Source organism: Myxocyprinus asiaticus, chromosome 13, assembly GCF_019703515.2.
Source record: "Myxocyprinus asiaticus isolate MX2 ecotype Aquarium Trade chromosome 13, UBuf_Myxa_2, whole genome shotgun sequence".
Lineage (NCBI taxonomy): Eukaryota > Metazoa > Chordata > Actinopteri > Cypriniformes > Catostomidae > Myxocyprinus > Myxocyprinus asiaticus.
This window is the reverse complement of record NC_059356.1, coordinates 27,171,703-27,191,731: the sequence shown is the minus strand read 5'-3', so window position 1 is coordinate 27,191,731 and position 20,029 is coordinate 27,171,703. Positions and strand designations below refer to the sequence as shown.

Here is a 20,029-nt window from a genome sequence, read left to right as displayed (position 1 = left end):
TGTTGCAGATGATCACGTTAATACAGTCAGTAAATACAGTATTAACACATATATTATCATAAAGCATGAAATCTAACGTTTTGATATAATTATGTGAAGTACTTGATGGAATGTTAGCTTAACAGGCTAGCATTTAGCATGCTAACTGACAACAAAAAGAGAAACATTTAATTTGTCCATTTGTTGTTTTGGTTATATCATGTGATATGTCATATATACTGTATATTTATATATAGCTTACACAACATTAATTGATGTATACACATGATTAAGACTACATTCATGTGGGATTTCTAATCAGGCACTGAGTAGTTGAATGACATGAAATCGCTTCAGTTCAAGTGGGACAGGATTCCATGGGGAGGCCAGAACCTTCAAGGTTAGCAAATGAAGGCTGTTCTTTTTGAATGGATATCTATGGAGGAGATGCTTGAGTACACTTTTGTGAGGAAACAGCTCATCACTTAATGAACTGGCACAGCAACATTGACTCAACAAATGGTGTTTGTTAAGGAAGGGGCTATTTGTTTATTCGACCAATGTCAGACAGGGGGAGTGTTTGGGTCATTTGCAATTCTGTTTGGTGAAGCAAGTGGTGGAGAAATTACAAACTTCACCTTTAAAAGAAAATATCCAAATACTTAGCTCTTACGTTCAAATCCACCACTCTTCTGCATCATACACACCAGGACAAAAAAAGAAAAGGACTTCCAGCAGGCCCAAATCTGATGTGAGCTCAGGCAGTTCACATGGCTAATAAGGGTTTGTCAAACAGGCTCAGATCTAGAAAGAAACTATGTGGCATAAACACACACAGACTTTCTAAGAAAGCATCTCTCTTTGGCATTGTGCTACTACGGCACAATGCTATCTCTTGTCATCCTCTGGAGATGCTCTCAATCAATCTGTAAAAAGGAGCTTGGACTAAGCTGAGTATATTCTATTACCTATGCCACTAACTTATCAAACATGCTAAATGTCCAAAAATATGCAGTACATCTGTCCTATTGCAACATGTCTTTTTTGCCAATCATGTCCTTTTGACCTGCTTAAAAGGTGTATATTATGCAGGGATAAAAAGAAGTCTAAGTTTATGCAGAGACCTTAGTATCTTATGCAAGAGACCTTATGCAAAAACATAATAATAACCATTATGATAAAGTATTGACAGATATAAAATCCTTTGTCCACAATTTCAATTATGGCTGGCAGAAAGCAAAATGTACATACACTACATGGCCAAAAGCATGTGGACACCAAATACCACATCCATATCTGCTTGCTAAACATTAAATTGTATGACCATGGCATTAATATGAAGTAGGCCCTTCAATTTACTGTTATAACATCTTTCACTCTTTTGGGAAGGCTATCCAGAAGATGCTGAAACATGGCTGTAGGGATTTACTCTCATTGAGACAATGAGAGTAAATCAAGCAACTGTGAGGTAAGGCACCAATTTTAGTTAATCTCAAAGGTGTTCAGATCTGGGCTTTGTGCAGGCCAGTCAAGTTATTCCACAACAGACTCAGTAAATAATTTCTTTATAGACCTTGTTTTGTGCACTAGGGCATTATCATCCAGGAACAGAAAATGTATGCCCCACACTACAAAAAAATGTTTGGAGAACCTACATGGATGTATGCTTGATTTTATGCACATATTAGTATTGAGTGTAGCTGGAATAGCCAAAAACCATTCATTTTGAATGGGGTGTCCACATACTTTTTGCCAAGTAGTGTATTTTTCATCCTGTGCCTCTGTGAATGCCAGCATAGGGAAGGGCATAATGACTTCTGGCATGATGTTCTTGAAACTCTGCAGTTATGCAGTCCCTCAGAACTCATTCTCTCTCTCTCACCAGACAATAAATGACTGCCTAATTGGATATTGCGTTCATCAAAATGGTGATACATATCTCAGTTGGAAAGTGCCCTTCTAGGAGGTGATTATGGTGTTATCTTTCTGGGCATAGACCCTGTCCAGACCTAAGAGGTCTTAATGCATTCTGTGTTGTCTTGTTTCGCTGCTTTACGTGAGCAGCCCTGCATAAGAGATTTTAATTTCTATTTGTCTATGTAGACCATCACTTGGCATTTCCTCTTTATGTCTCCTAAACCAGCTATGAAGTACTTTGCAATTGAATTGGGTCTAATCTTGTTTATTTTTATCAAGTCCAGTCCTAGTGGTGAGGTTTCTGAGGGTTGTGAGCATTTTGTCTGCTGCAAATCGGTCATTCCACACTCACAGGTTGTTGGACAACTTACCTGATGCAGAAACAAGATACATACATGTACACATAGACACAAATACCTATGTTAACACATTTAGGTGTCCACATACTGTAGAATGTACCAAGAGTTGATTAGCTACGATATTGAGTTACTGCAACCAGCTAAAGAATGACATGACTTCAGCCTTGGCATGTGTCCTATTTGTGTGGGAGCTGGTGAGAGGACATTTGGATGGACAATTGGACAGATAGATCAGTCTAAAGAGGGAGGGGACAGGCATGTGATGAACAGGACAGGCAATAAGAGCAAACAGAGGAGAAAGGGAAAGAGACATTACCCCTCTCCTTCCCCACTGCCTCCTCCGCTTTAAGTGTTGAGAGATGATCAGAGACAGCAAGACAGAGACAGACACATACAAAGACAAAACACACACATACACATATACACACACACACACACACACACACGCACACACACACAGAAAAAGGCACAGGAAAACAATGGGGTTTTTGAAGTTGGAAAAACATCAATATATAACTCAGAAATAAATCCTAGTTTGTTAATATGTGGACACCTAATCTAGTGTAAACACTTAAAACAACTGAAATACAAATAGACAAAAAATTAGGGCTGTCAATTCATTAAAAAATTTGATAGAATAAATTACATGATATGCTGATTAATTAATCAAATAAATTATATTGCAAATAATTGCATATACAGTATAAATATTTGCTGAGAAAAGTCCCCAAAAAAAAAAGATAAAACAAAGACATCATTGTGGCAGATGAGTAAAGCACTGAACAGATAAAAAGTACAAAAAATGACTTTAGAAGTCAATATATTTCAACGTCACTGAACATAAGCCTATCACTGGCCTAGAATCCACAGTAATTTGTTTTGTAATCAAGTTTGTCAATCTGGTTAGGGGTCGTTCTTACAGGGCACATTCTTGCATTCTGTCAGTGCTCTTTTGTAATTGTTGGTCAGTTTACATACACATTACATTGACTTCTTTGGCTGCTTGTTTGTTTATTTATTTATTTATTTTTATTATGATGTCTTGGACTTACATTGACACCAAGGGACCTGGATGCAGCATCATTTAAAACAATAGTTTTCAGTTACCAATATCATTGTAGAAATTCACTATTCACAGTCAGCCATGATTAATTTAATCCATGATTCAATGAGTCCAATAACACAACGGTTACTAAGATTAAGCAAGTAGTGTTTAGCTGGTCATGTGATCCTAACATGGCAGCCCCCATGAGGGGACCCTCTTCATGTAAAATAAATAAGCTGTTGTAAGGTTACTGATATTACTGAAATCTTCCTCTCATGTGAGTTTTTTAATGAAGAAAAATTTGCAAAAAAAGAGTGCACCTTTAAAATACACATTTCAGACACCTGCATTCTGATTCATTTAGTTGCGCTCCGTCTAGCTGTTTTTGAATGCGAGAACGTGACCTATGTGAACAGCTCCTTAATGCACCTATTGACCTGTTTCAGGACGCACTTATTTTTAATTTTTTTGTCACCATATTTGTGACCATCAGCAGAAGGAAACAATGGCGGTGAATGAAAAAAACAAACACCCATGAAACGACAACAAGAAAAACAAAAAAAAAATTGCTTTTGAACTATGCCAAGTCCCAGGGGTCTTAAGTCATAGCAAAAGATGCCAAATTTGATTTTCGTGGACATTTTAATATATTTTTTCCATTGTGTGACCGTTGAGTACACACGCCTACTGGTACGTCATCATAAACATCTCTCATTCAGTTACTTACAAATGTTTTCGTGTTGTTTTCTGCTCTGATTTGGTCACAGTATTACAAAACATCTGTGATGATCCCATCTGTATGAATGAAAGAGCTGCTTTTAACTCATGAAGAATACACAGAAAGCAACCGAGGCGAGCACACCTATGCTAGTTTTCCTGGAGTTTAACTAATATTGTGTTTTACTTACATGTTGTCATGCATTTAAAAACGGTCTCTTTTGTAGCGTAGTTAATTCAGAAGTTAAATTAGAGACAAGTTAATTTAAAAATGTACAGTATGTTCCCTATTGCTGTGCTTCATGATCTATTAATGTGTAATTTATTGAATATCATCATTAAATATATAGCTTACTGACTATAGTGCTTTTTTATTTATTACAATGTGTTATAATTATCACATACATTTACAGTCTTGGTGTTGTGAATTTAACATCGTCCTATGTGCGTTTTCAGTTTAATTGTATCTGACTTGATTATGTTATAAATATAGTTGACACGTGCACAGGTAACTGACATGTCTGAATAAATGAGCAGAAAACAAGTGTTTCATCACCACTCTCCCCTTTCACCACTGCTTGACTCTGGCGAAATAAAGCCATGTCACTTGAAAGATATTCAAAGAACTTCACTGAAAGGAAAATTAAAATTTTTGGCTCTGGTAAGTAAACAGCAGTATTACTCTTTCAATATTTATAAATAGAAACGATTTTTGCTAGCGTGTGCCGAATTCCACAGAGCAGCACACTGTATATGGAATTTTGGTCACAAATATGGCAGTGCAGACATACAGTGACGTCACATGAAACAGGTCTGTGGAGGAGACCTGTGCTGTACTAATTTTGTGCTGCCTGCTCTATGTAAGTTTGCTTTGTCGAGGTATGTTGCCATTAGTTTGTTGCTTGTATGTCAGGGGACATGTTTATATGTGTTCATTTTTTTAATTATTATACTAAAATTGTTAAATTGACAGCCCTAAAAAATACATACACAATACAAAACAAGCATGCACAGATACACACAGATACAAGTAGTCACTCCTTGAAATTGAGTAAAAGGTTAAAACACAGACACAGACTGAAGAGAAAGCACATATATGGGAACTGTTCCCACGCTCACTGCCAGGGAGCACCACAGTCACCCCAGAGCGCCTGCCTTTCTGAGCGCTCTACAGCTGTGTGAAGAGAGAGGGAGGGAGAGAAATGAAAACAGGAGAATCTAGTAATGATAGGAAGGAGTGGAATAGTTTCATAAGGCAAAGACAGACATATACAAATGACTATATTATTCACCTAATAAGAAACTTATTTCATGCCAGAGCAAAAGGAGGTGAGTGCAAATTGGGATGGGATTAGTGGTCAAGGGGGTAAAAGGGGCTTCTATAAGAAAACCATGCTGGGAAGAATGATCAATGCAGTTTGTAAGCTCTGTGTTTTTCCTCTCAACCAATGTTCTACTCTCTTGCAGTGTTGCATGGAGTTTTAATGTGGAAAATGTTTATAGCTGTTCAGGGACTGAGAAAGGTGTACATTAACACATACACATGATCATATAATATTACCAATTCAAAGCATTCAGATTCTGGCATTTTAGGAAGAAAAACAATTGATCTGAGATCATATTTCTTCCATTCATGCTTGCATTTCAGGTTTTGTGCCTAGTTGCTTCAATCCCAGAATCCTCTCACATGCTCCTTATTAAGCCTGGATCTAAAAAACAACCATTCACATGCATTTATTCCAGTTTTATAATGACAGATCCACCTTTCTATAGGGTAGCACCTGCAGCTCTGCGTGGCTAAAGGATCATTAAAAATGAGTGTTTGAAGTTTATCTTTAACAAGGTCCCTGATCATTTCAGTCCAGCCCTCACAGTTTGAGCGGCACATTTCAGCACGGATTGTTTTGTGGACCCTACTGGGCCCAAATGCAAACCTGCAAGCCATGAGTAATCATTGTTACTAATTTCTCATGCAAAGAGGTTAGCCAATCATAACGGGTCATTTACATACAATATAAAAAAGTATCAAAAACAGTCTGGAATATAATCAAGTAACACTAACTATGACTAGTTTTGATGCAAAAAACAAACAACCCCCCCCCCCCAAAAAAAAAACAGTGTTGGGTGTATGATATGGCCCCTTGAATACTACTCTTTTGTCTATCATTTCTTACAGCTGGGTAGTTAGGGCAGAAGATGGAGAGTGGAAATACCTGAGGTGTGTGTGGCAGGATGCTCCAGAGAGTCCTGGGCACTAAAGGGTTACAGGTGCCCAGGCAGGGTTATCACCCTCATGGAAATGGGCCCAAGCGCACCCACTGAGTAGGCACTGGGCAAAACACAGTGCATGGTAGGCAGGGCAGGGTAGGGAACTGGCACAGAGTTGGGAGATGTAGTGAGAAACTGGGGCTGAATGTGGGGAGGAGCAAGAACAGGAAAGGAAGGTGGTAAAGATTTGCCAAACACTGGGGTAGGAAGGAAAGATGAGATAAAATAGAGGAAATGAAAGAAGAAATGAAGGAGAAAGAGAGAGAGAGAGAGTTGGGCTGTATGGGTAGCAGTCTGGCGCTCCAGGGTGAGCTGTGCTGACTGCACTGAGCCGTTTGACCTGTAGGGAGCAGACAGGGAAGGACAAGGCGGGGCAGCAAGCAGGGGAGGAGAGAGGGCTGAGGCATGAGTGCTGGGGCCTGGATGACACTTACGTGAAGGCGAACGCCACCAGGGCACCACTAACCACTATAAAGTCCAGGATGTTCCATAAGTCACGGAAATATGAGCCTTGATGAAGGACAAGACCTAAATCCACCATCTGAAATGCAGAAAGTATACATGCAAATAATAAATGCAAAGTATATTCAGGCAATTAAAAAAACAAAAAACAAAAAAAAAAACAATGTTTCCTTTTAAATTCCATTATTACAGTGGTATTAAGTGGAGCATTGTGGCAATGCTCTTAAAAACACTGTTATCCCTGTGAAGTCATCTTGAAAAGAACGCAAACACAATATCAGATTCCTGTGTAACACAAGGCTGACTCCACCTAACAAATTAATGTAATCTATGTAAGTACAATGTGTAAAGAATGGTCACACCCTAGGCTGCTATGGAGGACTGAATGTGTACCTTAATGAGCATCTCAAAGGTGAAAACACCTGTGAAAACATAGTCAAAGTAGCGCAGGACCTGAAAACGCAAATGAGAAATGCATTGTTAGAACTCTGCAAGAAAACTGAGGTCATTATGATGAATCAACATGATTAAAAAATGCAAAGATGGGTGAAAAGACAAACACATGTCTTTGTGGGGGGGATGAAATGGCTACTAGTCCAGAAGACAAATATGGACTGAACCACACAGACCTAAATGGGAACTGGCATGGGCTGAGATGTAGGACTGACTCACATTGTTGCGGGGGGATTCGGGCCAGACGGGGTCTTCAGCGGCCAGGGCAATACTGCTCATCGCAATGACCAGCAGAATACACATCTCAAAATATCTGAGTGTTACGATATAGTGGCACAACCTCCGAAACCTTAAATGTTTCACACACAAGTTCATAAAAGCTTAAAAACTTTTCAAAAGGAACATTTAAAATAGAAATAAAATGTTTATTACAGTTAATATAGAAAAAAGGAACCTTTTTAAAGTCAACATGAAATTGTGCTCGCAACCCATTTTACTTGCATAATCTGACATATTTCTGAGTCAAACAGGGTATTCCATGACAAAAAAGAAGGACAAGACTTGATTTTATCCATAACGAATTAACTGGATCCTGAAAAGTGGGAATTTTATACAAGAATGGAGCCAGGAAGTTGGTAGGGTGGGGTTGAAAACAAAGATGGATTGGTGACATCAGCAAAAAAGCAAAGTCATTTCAGAGGCAGAGTTAGTTATTAAATGTATTTACTGTATAATTAAAGATTACAAAGACAAAACATTTTTTTTATAATGTGCACAGATGAAATATGCACAAATACGATCAGGAACATGTATTGTGAAAGTAAACAGGTTCCATTTTAATTTCATGTTGACAAGTTAACTGTTAACTGCAAGAGCCATAGTGGAAGGACTGATAACTTGGGCTGGAAGTTGATGACAAGTGTTACAAAGTTGACTGTGTACTCACGGGTTGGTGGTAGTCAAGATGAACATTGAGGTGAAGGGTGGCATGGGTTTAGGCCCACCATCATTTTTATCATCATCATCATCGTCACCCTTGGTATCTTCTTTCTTGGGCAGGGGCTCGTTGTTGGCATTCTTATTGACTGTGAAGAGGTACGAAAGGGAATCAACAAGGTCAGAAAGATGGCTCAACAATCAAAAACTGTAGCACTTATCCTCTCGTACTATCGCCCTCTTTCGTTCTCTCACCCTGTAGGATGGCGTTACTGGAGGGGAACATGGGTGGAATGTCTACAGCAGTGTAATCGGGTGTCATGCCCAGGTTACCAGTGCTAGAAACATTAGCAGTGGTAGACGAAGGTTTGGTAAGAATGAGGCTGCTCTCAGTTCCAGTGTGTGCCAGGCCGGCAGTGTGGGCACTGTTGGCCAGATTGATCAGACTATCATGTGGGGTGGAGTTACTAGGCGGTTGGGTGGCAAGCTTGTTGTTGTTCATGGCGTTGTCTATGTCCTCACTGTATTGACTGTCCTGTCTGGACAGAGTCTTCTGAATGGGGCGGGTCGTGGAGAGAGTGGGGCCACTCCCGTGACCATCCCTGAAGAAAGAAGAGAAAGAGATTAAAAAAAAGTTTAAAACTGTTTTTTAGGATACTCTGAGGGGAATTCATCAAGAAGGAATTGCACCCGCTGATAGCATAATTTTTTGCACATGCTGTCTTTGTAGTTTTAGCACACGATTCATAAAAGACAGTATGCAAATCAGGTTGCAAATAATTAAAAAAAAAGTTCCATATTGCTTCTCATTTTATGACGTTTGATCACGTGACGTGCAAGAACCAATGAGGTTTAATGTTATTGATGGGTCGCCATATTTAATTTGGCCGCCATACAGGAGTTCATCAATGATTTGATTTGAAAGTGAATAATAATTTCAGTTTTGGTCTGTTTATCATACAAAGATTGTATGGCTTCAAAAACTTGGAGAATAGTGCACAAATAGAGTCATGTTGACTAATTTTACTGTTGTTTTAAGGTGTTTTTAACCTTGATGTAGCTTGACTGCCTAAAGCTTGATGTACTTTCATTACATAGCAAAAAGATGTGTCAAGATTTAAAAGAAAAATTATTTTGTGTTCCACAGAAGAAAAAAAAGTAGTCTGGAGTGAAATTAGTATTTAATGATAGAATTTTCATTTTGGATGAACTAATTCTTTAATTTACAATCTCATGGAGCAGCACTATATGAGCACATTTAGTGTCTAAACTGGATGATGGATGAATAGTGAATCAGATGCAGGTTTCTGTGCTGATATACCACAAAAATAGGGGGTGCAACTGTTTTCTGAATTCACACCTTTGTAGATAAATTTCAATGGAACTCACTTCCTGGTACGGTGTCGCACCCTCTCCCCTCTCTCCTTCCGTCTCTCGCCGTCATGCCGATGACTACTGTGTTTACACTCTCCTCCATCTGCCTGCTCACACTCAGGTTCTCTTTCCCTGCCCTTGCTCCTGTGTCTTCTCCCTCCACCCTCTCCCTCTGGTTGATTGCGATGTTGACGGGCCTGTCTGCAGTGCTTATGTCTGCGGTGGGATTCTCTAACGTCCTCCTCCGGCTGCCAGATTTCGGAGCCTAACAGACTCCGATGAGATCCTGTGGAGTCCCCTCTTTCCAATGGCGGCCAGGGCCCGGACCCTCCTCCACTGCTCTCACCATCATTGAAGTTTGGCTGTTTGTGCAGGAGCTGATGAGTGCGCTGGGGTTGGCCCTCGCCGGGCCGGGTTTTGTTGGTGTTATTGTTTCGGTTCTCCTGAGGATCCACGACCAGCGGGCGGTCCAGATGGGTCTTCATATCAGGACGGATGTGACGGGAGAATGAGACCTAGAGAGTGAGAACAGATTGTTGAGACAGGATGGTGGTAGACAGGGTGAGAGGAGAGAAAGCAAGAGGAGAGCAGAGAAAAAGTGGGAAATGGTGGGAAAAGATGAATATAGAAAGAGGGGAAGTAGAGCAAGAATATACCAAAAAATTCTCTACATGGCCTAAAGTATATGGACACCCAAAAATCAAACCCATATGTGCTTGTTGAACATTTCATTTCAAAACCACTGACATGAATAAGGAGGTTGTCCTTTTTTTGCTACTGTACCAGCTTCCGAAATTCTTGGGAAGGCTTTCCACTAGATGTTGAACATGGCTGTATGGATTTGCTCCCATTCAGGTACAAGAGGCATCAGTGGGATCAAGCACTGATGTTGGGTGATGGGGCCTTCCATAAACCATTTTTATGGACTTTGCTTTGTACACAGAGGCATTGTCATACTGGAACAGCAAAGAGCATCATTTTGCTAAAAAGTTTTTGTCTAGAGAGATTAAGTGGTATGCTCAATTTTATGCACCTGTTAGTAATGGGTGTAGCCGAAAGGGGGCTTCCACATACCCATGTAGTGTATTATAGGGTACAATTTGTCCTTTCCTTTCCATCTTATTTCTTCTGCTTACCTTCCAACGGTCTTCAGGCTCCAACTCATTGTAAAGAGCCTCTCTGCTGTTCATCAGGGTCTGCCTCCTCAACTCACTGGTGCGCTGTTCCCATACTGACTTACAACCTTTATGGTTCATCTGTTGCTCCTTACTGCAGAGGAAATAGAGAGATAGAGACAGAGAGATATACAGTGGATCGAAGATTGATAATTGTCAAGAGGGAAAGGTGAGGTTGCTGCAGCTACCACAGGCTAGAAAATGCCCACCCACAAGCTACCAGCTACAATTTGTTAAAGTGGATGACTGCCCCGCTTAAATTAAACTCACAAAACACACACACACATGTTGGTGCAGCTATCATTATGAGGACTCTCCATAGACATAATGATTTTTATACTGTACAAACTATAGATTCTGTCCCCTAACCCTAACCCTACCCCTAAACCTAACCCTCACCAAAAACTTTCTAAATTTTTACATCCACCCCACCCCCCACACCAGAGAGAAAGAAGATAACTATAATAGTTCTGGGAGTGAACACATCACAGGCGCCCAACCCTTGGAGCAAAGCATGTGAAAGAAAGAAAGTCAAGGAGATAAGAGGAGAACAGCAGGAGATGAGTAGCAGGATGAAGAGCAAGAGAGGAAGACAGAAGTGAGAGAGAGAGAGAGATGAGGAGTCACAAACCTGTCCCATCCCACCCAGCGTGACTAGAAAACAGAGCAGGGAACAGCATAGGAAATGCACACGTTGAAAAGGCTGATGGGAGAAGAGCAGGAGGTGTGGGGCAAAAAGAGAGGCGCTTAAAAAAAAAAAAAACGAAGAGTATAAATGAATAAATACCAGTCCAGAAAGTGTTCTGTTGCATCGAGACGCTCAGAGTTTACTGTCACACTGAGGAGGAAAACAGCATGTGAGAAACATGGAACATCAGTCTCTCTCTGCCCTGCTACCTCATTTTCTTTCTTTCTTTCTTTTTTCTTTCTTTCTTTCAGTAGGGTTGTGTGTGCAAAACTGTGCAGATCACAGATTAGCTTTTAAATGGTTGAACACACACACAGAAGCACAAATTCAGAAATGTATGACACACATAACAGAAAAAGAGCAAAAAAAGTGCACCTGCTCCAAGAGGTTAAGCACTTTAAATTTAATTCCATCCCCAGTTTGAGAATGTGGGTCACCTTTGCAGTTACTGTGGACATTTACAGACAATCACATACTGTATAGTATTTGGGTGTTTTTGGTTTCACATGGATTTGCTACAAATATTTGAGCCAGGAAAACACACTTCATGACTTCATGCAAAGAGAATATGTGTTTATTTGTAAGATGCATTTAGATGCTCACTGTTATATAAACCTTTAAGAAAACTAGCATCTATCTGAAAATTCTACAGCTTTCTGTGAGAACAAAAGCAGTAGTCCTTTCATTTTTTAGAATGCAAAACAAGAGAAATGGTGATGTAATTAAAGAAGAACAAATGTCAGAAATCTATGAATAAAGTGTATGCATGTAGGTGAAAAATAAAATAACTTTACAAATCTGAAGACATTAACACAAACATGAGAAGGTAGTCCGGGGATTTGTGGGAGAGAAAATGTTACAGCAGGAGAGAGAGAGAGAGAGAGAGAGAGAGAGAGAGAGAGAGAGAGAGAGAGAGAGATACTCACGCTGCAATGGAGAGGTTGGCTGCTGAGAGTGGGCTGACCTCAGCTACTTCCTTGGCCTTCTGTAGAGCCATTTTCTGATTGGCTGCCTGCTCTTCCTCCTGTTCATCCTGTACAAAGAGAGAAACATGATGTTAAAATCAGGAACTTAAAACAAAGTGATTTTCATTTCGGTTTGTTCTGAGCAGAAACCGTATATTTTCGTTCCAGTTCCGGCATTTCCGCAGCCTCCTTTCCAACTGGTAACCGGTCGGAATGAAAGTAAAGAACCAGTAGTACTCTGTGTTAAGGGTGGGTGATATACCAGTTGCAATATTACCAGACCTCTCAGGAAAAAAGGGACCTGGTCTGGAAAAATGGGCTCAAAATATGGGACTTGATCCTTGTATCTGGAATTGTGCATACAGTATACAGTATGTAGTAATTATATGTCTAAAAGGTCTTCAGCATGTCACAAATGGCTACATCCACAATGTGCATTAAAGAAAAGAACTGTGTAATGCAGCAGCACATGCTTTCGGTAATGTTCAGCACAGTTACCAACATTTAAAAATAAAGTTTTTACTCTAGAACAATTGAAAGGGACTTAGTTCCCGTTTTCAGTTAAGCTCAGCAAAAATGTAGCTTGTTTTTGGTTTTCGTTTTCGTTCCTTGGAACATTTTCAGTTTCTGGGTAATATGCAATTCAAGCTGGTGTGTGGGATTGTGATAGATAAAACAGTCTGGGTAACAGATGGAGTGAGAGAATCATGGTAATTGAGAGTGCCTATATTGAGTGAATACACTGAAAGCATTACAAAATCAAGCAAGCTGCATTTCTAAAATTAATGCATCGCATACAAAGATGCTTGTGAAAAGTTCTTCAACAAAACTAACCAGGCAGATCCCAAATATGTCAATTTGCCTTATAATGAAAATTTCCTATACATATTATGGGAACAAAATGTCCACCTTATAGACATTTGAACATAGGATATTGCGTATTCTGCCTTCTCTGTTTCTTTTCCTCACTAGGCTGTTTAAATTTATATTCTCTATTCCCTACTATTATTCCTCCTTATTTTGCTTTTACTTCTATTCTCATTCACACTTCTATCATTATACTGTAACAAAACAAAACAAAAAACAAAACAAAACAGAGAACAATAAAATAAGAACATGAGTGACAAAATGGGAGGAAAGATGTAAAAATGCATAACAATTGGAAGCTGTTTGTTTGTGTTTACCTTGGTGAGCTCTTGTGCATTGGCCAGATTGTCCACTGCGATAGCCAAGAACACATTGAGCAAAGTGTCTAATCACAGAGGGTTAAGGAAAGTCATGTTAAGGCCACACTAGCATATGTGCACATGGACATCCATAAATGTGTGAATCAAAAAATTGTCAGCATGCAGTGCTTTGTGTTTGGATACAGTTGCCAAAGAGTGTAAGAACAATGAAGAAGACAGAGAAGACCATGCCCTTCTTGACTCCACCCTGAGACTCAATCCCATCATACATGACCATGTTCCAGTCTTCACCCGTCAGGATCTGAGACACAGAGGAACGGATATAGTCACAAAGCCATGGGAAGCTCACATAACTATCACACATTGATTGACAGGCACTTTTGCTCACCTGAAACACTGTCATTATTGCTGCAGGAAAGGTATCAAAGTTGGTCGGTGGTGTGCCGGAGTCAAAATTAAACCTGAACAGACAGATTTGTTGTTATAATATCCAAATGGAATTACTATGAGATCTCTAAGCAGCTGGTATAAGCAAGACATCATTCATTATAGCTATCCTCACAAGCTGTATTAAAAAAAAAAAATAAATAAATAAAATAAATGGTGTATGATGAGTCAGGGTTCCCAAACTTTTTTGACCAATGAACTTAATTTTCCATCCATGACTTTTCCATACATGACTTTTTCAGTCATTCATGATTACTGGATATGGATTTTTTTTTATTTGTATATATATATATATATATATATATATATATATATATATATAATTTTTTAAATCACTGGGGAAGATTTCCATTTGTACTTCAGGTAATAATCTTCTGAATTAATACAAGAAAATGATTATACTTATTAGTGTAAAAATGTCTCTAATAAATGGCTCCAATTTCAACAAACAGGCCGACGTTATCATGCTGGCTTGTAGGTAAGTTTTCTACATCTATCCACATCTAACTGATGTGATATTTTAGCATAGAGCAAAACTAGAAAAAAAAATATTTTCACTATAGAAAATGAAATTACTTTTTCCAGGACATTTTAAGATCTAAGTCATTTCCATTGCTTTTCCAGTCCTTGAAATCACAATTTCAAAATTCCCTGATATTTCCAGGTTTTCCATGAAACCCTGTAGAACAAAGTTATGTTTGCTGTGTGGAATCGAGGAGTTTTAGTGTTGTACTGACTGTCCCCCAAACAGCTGCATGCCGAGCAAGGCAAACACCACGATGAAGAGGAAAAGGAGGAAGAGTAAACTGATGATGGACTTCATGGAGTTCAATAAAGACACCACCAAGTTCCTCAGAGATGCCCAATACCTGATGAAGGGAAAGAGAGAGATGGAAGAGAATAAAATGTCGATGTTGAGTCCTTCCTGAGACAGCTTGGAGGTGGAGAGGAAACTCTAATGGACAAAGAATGGGACAGAGAGACAGACGTCAGACTCTAGACATGAGAGACTCACTTGGTCACTTTGAATATCCTCAGTAACCTGAGAGCTCGTAACACACTGATCCCAAACGAGGTTCCTGGCTGGATCATAGCCCAGAGCACCTCGAAAATGCTGCCACAAATGACCTGTCTCACACACACACAAACAAAGACACACACATACATAAAACACACATTTAAAGCTAATTCGATAACAATAAGCCACAAAACAAAGTCCCAAACACTAACACAGACTTGAATTGCGAATTACACAGACTCTTTAGTTACACAAACCAATCTTAGAAATAACTGTATCAAAATCATGATCTTAAAAAGAAAAAAACAACTGGTATATTGCTTGGGTTTCCCTAAAAATGGTTTGATTTGGGTAGAAGAAGAGGAAGAAGTATAAAAACTCACAATGCAGTCAAAACAGTTGAAGGAGGAGTGAAAGTAAGGCCTGGTCCCCAGTCCATACATCTTAATACACATCTCTGACATAAAGATCCCCAGGAAGATGAATTCAGCAAAGTCTGGATGGAGGAGAGAGGGGCAAAGAGTTTGTGCAAAAGGACAGAGAGAGTAATGAAGATGGGAAAAAGAGAGAGAATGAAGCCTAATTTTACATTGAAAGAAGTCGAACTAAAGCACCATATGTGAATTAAGCCTGCATTTACACTATGCATGCCGTCTTTTTAAAACTAGTTTGTTGAGGAAAACAAAGAAATAATTATTTTATTTTATTTATATAACACTTTTCAGCAAATCAAGCACAAAGTGCTTCACAAAACATAAAATCAAAAATGAACACACAGTTAAACACAACATATTCACATCACACAGTAATAAAAGCAACACACACAGTAAAACACAGCACAGTCATATAATAATAAAAGCAAGTCTATACAAATGAGTTTTTAAACGAGACTTAAAAACAGACACAGATTCAGCAGATCTAATATGCCAGGGCAGGCCTGTTCCATAATCGTGGGGCCTTCACTACAAATGCTCTATCACATTTTGCTTTGCATCTGGATCTTGGAACAGCCAACAGTTCATGACAAGAAGATCAAAGAGGTCTTACTGTTTCATAGGGTTTTAAAAGTTCTGCTAAATATTCTGGCACCAACACATGTAATGCCTTATATGTAATTAATAAAATCTTACAATCAATCCTGTATTGGTAACTAATGCAAAGAAGCTAAAACTGGAGTAATATGATTAAAAGACCTCGTTTGTGTCAAAAGTCTAGCTGTAGCATTTTGCACTGATTGTAGTCGTGCTAAAGTGTGCTGAAAACAGTTCATTACAATAAGCAAGGCATGATGAAATAAAAGCATGTATAAGCTTCTCTGTATCCTTTAAACTCAAGACATGTCTAACCTTTAAAATGTTTCTTAACTGATAAAAACAAGACTGAACTAAATTCCGGACGTGATATTCAAAATTTAAATTAGTATCAAAGTAGACTCATCACATCCAAAACACACCACAAACCACACGTGATATTCTTTCGTGATGAAAGAACATCTGGAACATCACGTCCAAACCACACCTACAATTAGTTTTAACCAATAATCAACACTCTTTTAGCAGAGTACTACAAGGTCGAAGAATTTCAGGGATATGTGCGAACAGGAGAAATATCACCAAACGAACACCTTACCAGAACAAAAACATTAGTGCATTTTGAATCCTGTTCATCTGGTAAGTATAAATTTGCCTTAGATTTGAATAATTGAGGCTTGCTAACGAGAGGAATAAAGGAGAGGAACATATACTATGTTCTCACAGTCAAACATCGAAAACCTTCAGATGGCACATAGCTTATATCTCCAAATCCTGAGACATCTAATATCTCGAGACAAGCGTGTGGGCAGATTTAAGTATCTATTGTATGACGTGACAGACAACTACTTCACTCCAGTTCCATTCATACAGCACAAGTTAACAAAACTTACAATTAAAATTTGTTTATGAGTCTTAAAAATTTGAGGGAGCAACTTTGGTTATCGAATAAGTTTGTGTCTTTTGTTTATAACCAAACTGTGTGGGAACCATATTAAGCAAAACAGGATTAACAACTGTATTCTGTTGCTGTGCCAGAGTAACATCTGCAGGAAAACAAAGAAGGAAGGTAAAGAAGCAACACTTAAACATCATTGTTATCTCTCTGTTCATTTATATGTTAACTCTTAGAGCATAGAGAATCAAAGAAACTAAATTAAGGGGAAAATGGATACTGATGAGTGAACGGACAGGTATGGACAGACTTACAAAGGAAGTCAGAGAGCCGGTCAGGCTGGTCATAGTGCACAGCAGCCACACACAGTGTGTTCAGTCCCACCAGACACAGAACGGACCAGTAGAAGGCCTGCGTCTTCACTATGTGCCTGATGAAGAATCTCAGTCGACGCTCCTTTTTATGGAAGGAAGAGCCCTCCATCTTCGAGCTCTTCAGACTGCCCCGCGCAAACGGAGAACCTGACGAACAGAAAGGCAGCAGATAAGAAAAAACACACACACACACAAAAGGCAGAATGCCTTGTTAGCAATAATGAAAATTAGAAAAGTACTTGCTGATGTTGCATCTGAATATGCGTATAGTGTATATAAGTAAGCAGGTAAGTAAGTAGTCATTTAGTAGTCCTTTTTTATCCGAAGTGACTCACTTGCAACCCTGAGGTTAAGTGCCTTGTTCAAGGGCACAATTGTCCCTTACTAATATGTACTGTGATGCAATGATGGCATTGGATAATAACTTGATTTAATTAAATTGAATTAATATAGAATGGTATTTAAATGGTCTTGAACTCCAAAGAATGCAATTGTTTCATTGTAATAGTAGTGTCCCAAAAATCTACTATGCTTCTTCCATTATATACAGTATTTTTATTGTAATTTTTTTTTTTCCTAATGAGTGAGGGCCTATTGAGCACCCTTGTAGGGTTTGAATCAATAAACTTTCAATTTACCAGCTCAGATTTTAACCACTATGCCACATCACCCCTTATAAGTATGCATTTGTGTTTGGCTCTCATGCACACCTATGTCTCCATCTCCATCCTCTGCATCAAGCAGGTCTGCTTTACTCTTCTTGATGGTAGGCCTCCTCCTTGATCCTGTGTGTTATATACCACAATGACTCAATCTATATTTGTAACCTCACAGTTATTTTGAGAAACACAAACTCACAGCATGGGAGAGTAGAAAATAGATAATAGATAAATAGATTGACACAATGGGGAAAGAAAAATAGACAGAGAGACAACTACAATGCAAAAATGTTTTGTCGGGTAACAAAACTGTGGTAGCAACTACATTAACTGGCTTTATTTAAATATATTTTTTAAAAATATAATGTAAAATGACTATTTTAACCTGACTGCATTAGATAACACCAATAAAAGTTGATTTAAGGGTCAGAACAGGTAGATAAAACTCTTTAAGGTAACAATTGAACATTTTCACATTTTACAGTGTTCAGAGTTATCTATTCTGTCATGTGTCTATTATACAGGTCAAATATGAAGTAGACACATCAAACCTCTGCATGTGAACTACAGATTGAGGGAGCATGCAAATGTGCTCATGAACACTACATTAACTGTGCTCATGGTCATGAAGTATACAATATCACCCCCTCTGCAAAGCCAACATGCTATTGATGTCTCACTTCCTTCACAATGAGAAATCAACACCTAGTCCCAGTGAGGGAGTAAAGAAGGAATGAGAGGGGGATGAAGAGGAAGGAAGGATGGAAAAGTTCACGTAAATACCATCAAAGGGCATCCGGTCATCTGGGTCATTGTCCTCGTCAGCCAGAATCACTTCCTCTATACACAGTTAAAGATTTAATTCAAATACAAGAGTTGTGGAAAAGGGGACAGTCTCTATAAGCTTTTCTATAGCTCATTAACCAAAGCTGGTAACAATTTATGGTAACTTTTATTAACACGTACTGAACAGATCAGTAGTTTCAGTACATATTGTGTATACTGTATGATTATAAACATACTGTATATGAATCAAAGTTTTATAATATTTTCAACTATTTGCATGTACATTAAAAAGACCCCTTTCCATAAATGTCCAAATTAATGTTTGTTACATTAACACATATTAGATATACAAATAGAAATTTAGCTTAGTGTATAAGTTGTTAACGTTATTAATTAAAGTTATTATAAAGTGTTACCTAAAAGCTTTTGTGAGATTTTAGATCAGTGTTGGGTTACTCAAAAATAGTAATCCACATCAAATTACTAATTACTTCTCTAAAATTACAATTACTTTACTGATTACTTCATAGTAATCCCATTACTAATTACATTACTGTTGAATTACTTTCTAAAACATTTTTCACAGAAACATTTGTTTTTTCCGCTCAACAAATTCTATATTTACTCCTTGTTCATTGTTGTACACCCTTCAGCTGTCACAGAAACATAAACAGATGTACATATGAACAAATAAATTCATATTTTAAATGTATTATATACAAATAATGTATTTTTTATCATAAATGTGTAACCAAAGTAATGTACTTAACTAATTTGAAAATCAGTAATTGTAATCTGATTGCAAGAATTTCTAATGAAACACGTTACACTACTTTTGTTGACTAAAAAGTAATTTGATTACAGTAATTCATTACTTTATAATCAGATTACAGACAACACTCTTTTAGATATATCAACAGTGAATGAAAGCATAAACAGTAATGTAACACATTAGCAGCATGTTTCAAGACTGAGACATATATGTGTAAAACATTCATATCAATAGGGACAAGCCAAAACAAATAGTCTGTGTTCATGCCTGTAGCGGAGTATGTCATGGCTCTTTCAATGGCATTTACCTGCTTTGCAGATCCACTCCAGATATCCATTCAGCTCTCTCTCTATCTGCTGTTGACGTCTTAACTTCAGAAACTCACTCCTGTTCTCCACACGCTCCCTCTCTTTGGCAAACTCTCTGTATCACACACACACATGCATGCAAAATTAACATGTGTCAGACCAAAAAAAAAAAAATAAAACAAAAAAAAACACATACAAACTAGTGATAGACAGA

The 20,029-nt window shown here is 38.3% G+C and overlaps 1 protein-coding gene across 1 annotated transcript in view; it reads right to left on the bottom strand.

Annotated features, from left to right (window-relative positions):
- Nucleotides 1-20,029, bottom strand: part of cacna1aa (calcium channel, voltage-dependent, P/Q type, alpha 1A subunit, a) — a 125,831-nt gene that overhangs the window by 56,849 nt on the left and 48,953 nt on the right. Inside the window, exons 8-25 of the mRNA XM_051714551.1 lie at nt 19,815-19,930; nt 18,733-18,789; nt 18,001-18,075; nt 17,231-17,437; nt 15,374-15,486; nt 14,988-15,100; nt 14,710-14,841; nt 13,914-13,986; nt 13,709-13,826; nt 13,523-13,590; nt 12,300-12,406; nt 10,647-10,779; nt 9,526-10,025; nt 8,392-8,738; nt 8,147-8,285; nt 7,420-7,549; nt 7,141-7,200; nt 6,720-6,826 (exon numbers count right to left, since the gene is read on the bottom strand). Of these exons, the coding sequence (XP_051570511.1) occupies nt 6,720-6,826; nt 7,141-7,200; nt 7,420-7,549; nt 8,147-8,285; nt 8,392-8,738; nt 9,526-10,025; nt 10,647-10,779; nt 12,300-12,406; nt 13,523-13,590; nt 13,709-13,826; nt 13,914-13,986; nt 14,710-14,841; nt 14,988-15,100; nt 15,374-15,486; nt 17,231-17,437; nt 18,001-18,075; nt 18,733-18,789; nt 19,815-19,930 (2,595 nt within the window). The remainder of the gene's footprint in view (nt 1-6,719; nt 6,827-7,140; nt 7,201-7,419; nt 7,550-8,146; nt 8,286-8,391; nt 8,739-9,525; nt 10,026-10,646; nt 10,780-12,299; nt 12,407-13,522; nt 13,591-13,708; nt 13,827-13,913; nt 13,987-14,709; nt 14,842-14,987; nt 15,101-15,373; nt 15,487-17,230; nt 17,438-18,000; nt 18,076-18,732; nt 18,790-19,814; nt 19,931-20,029) is intronic.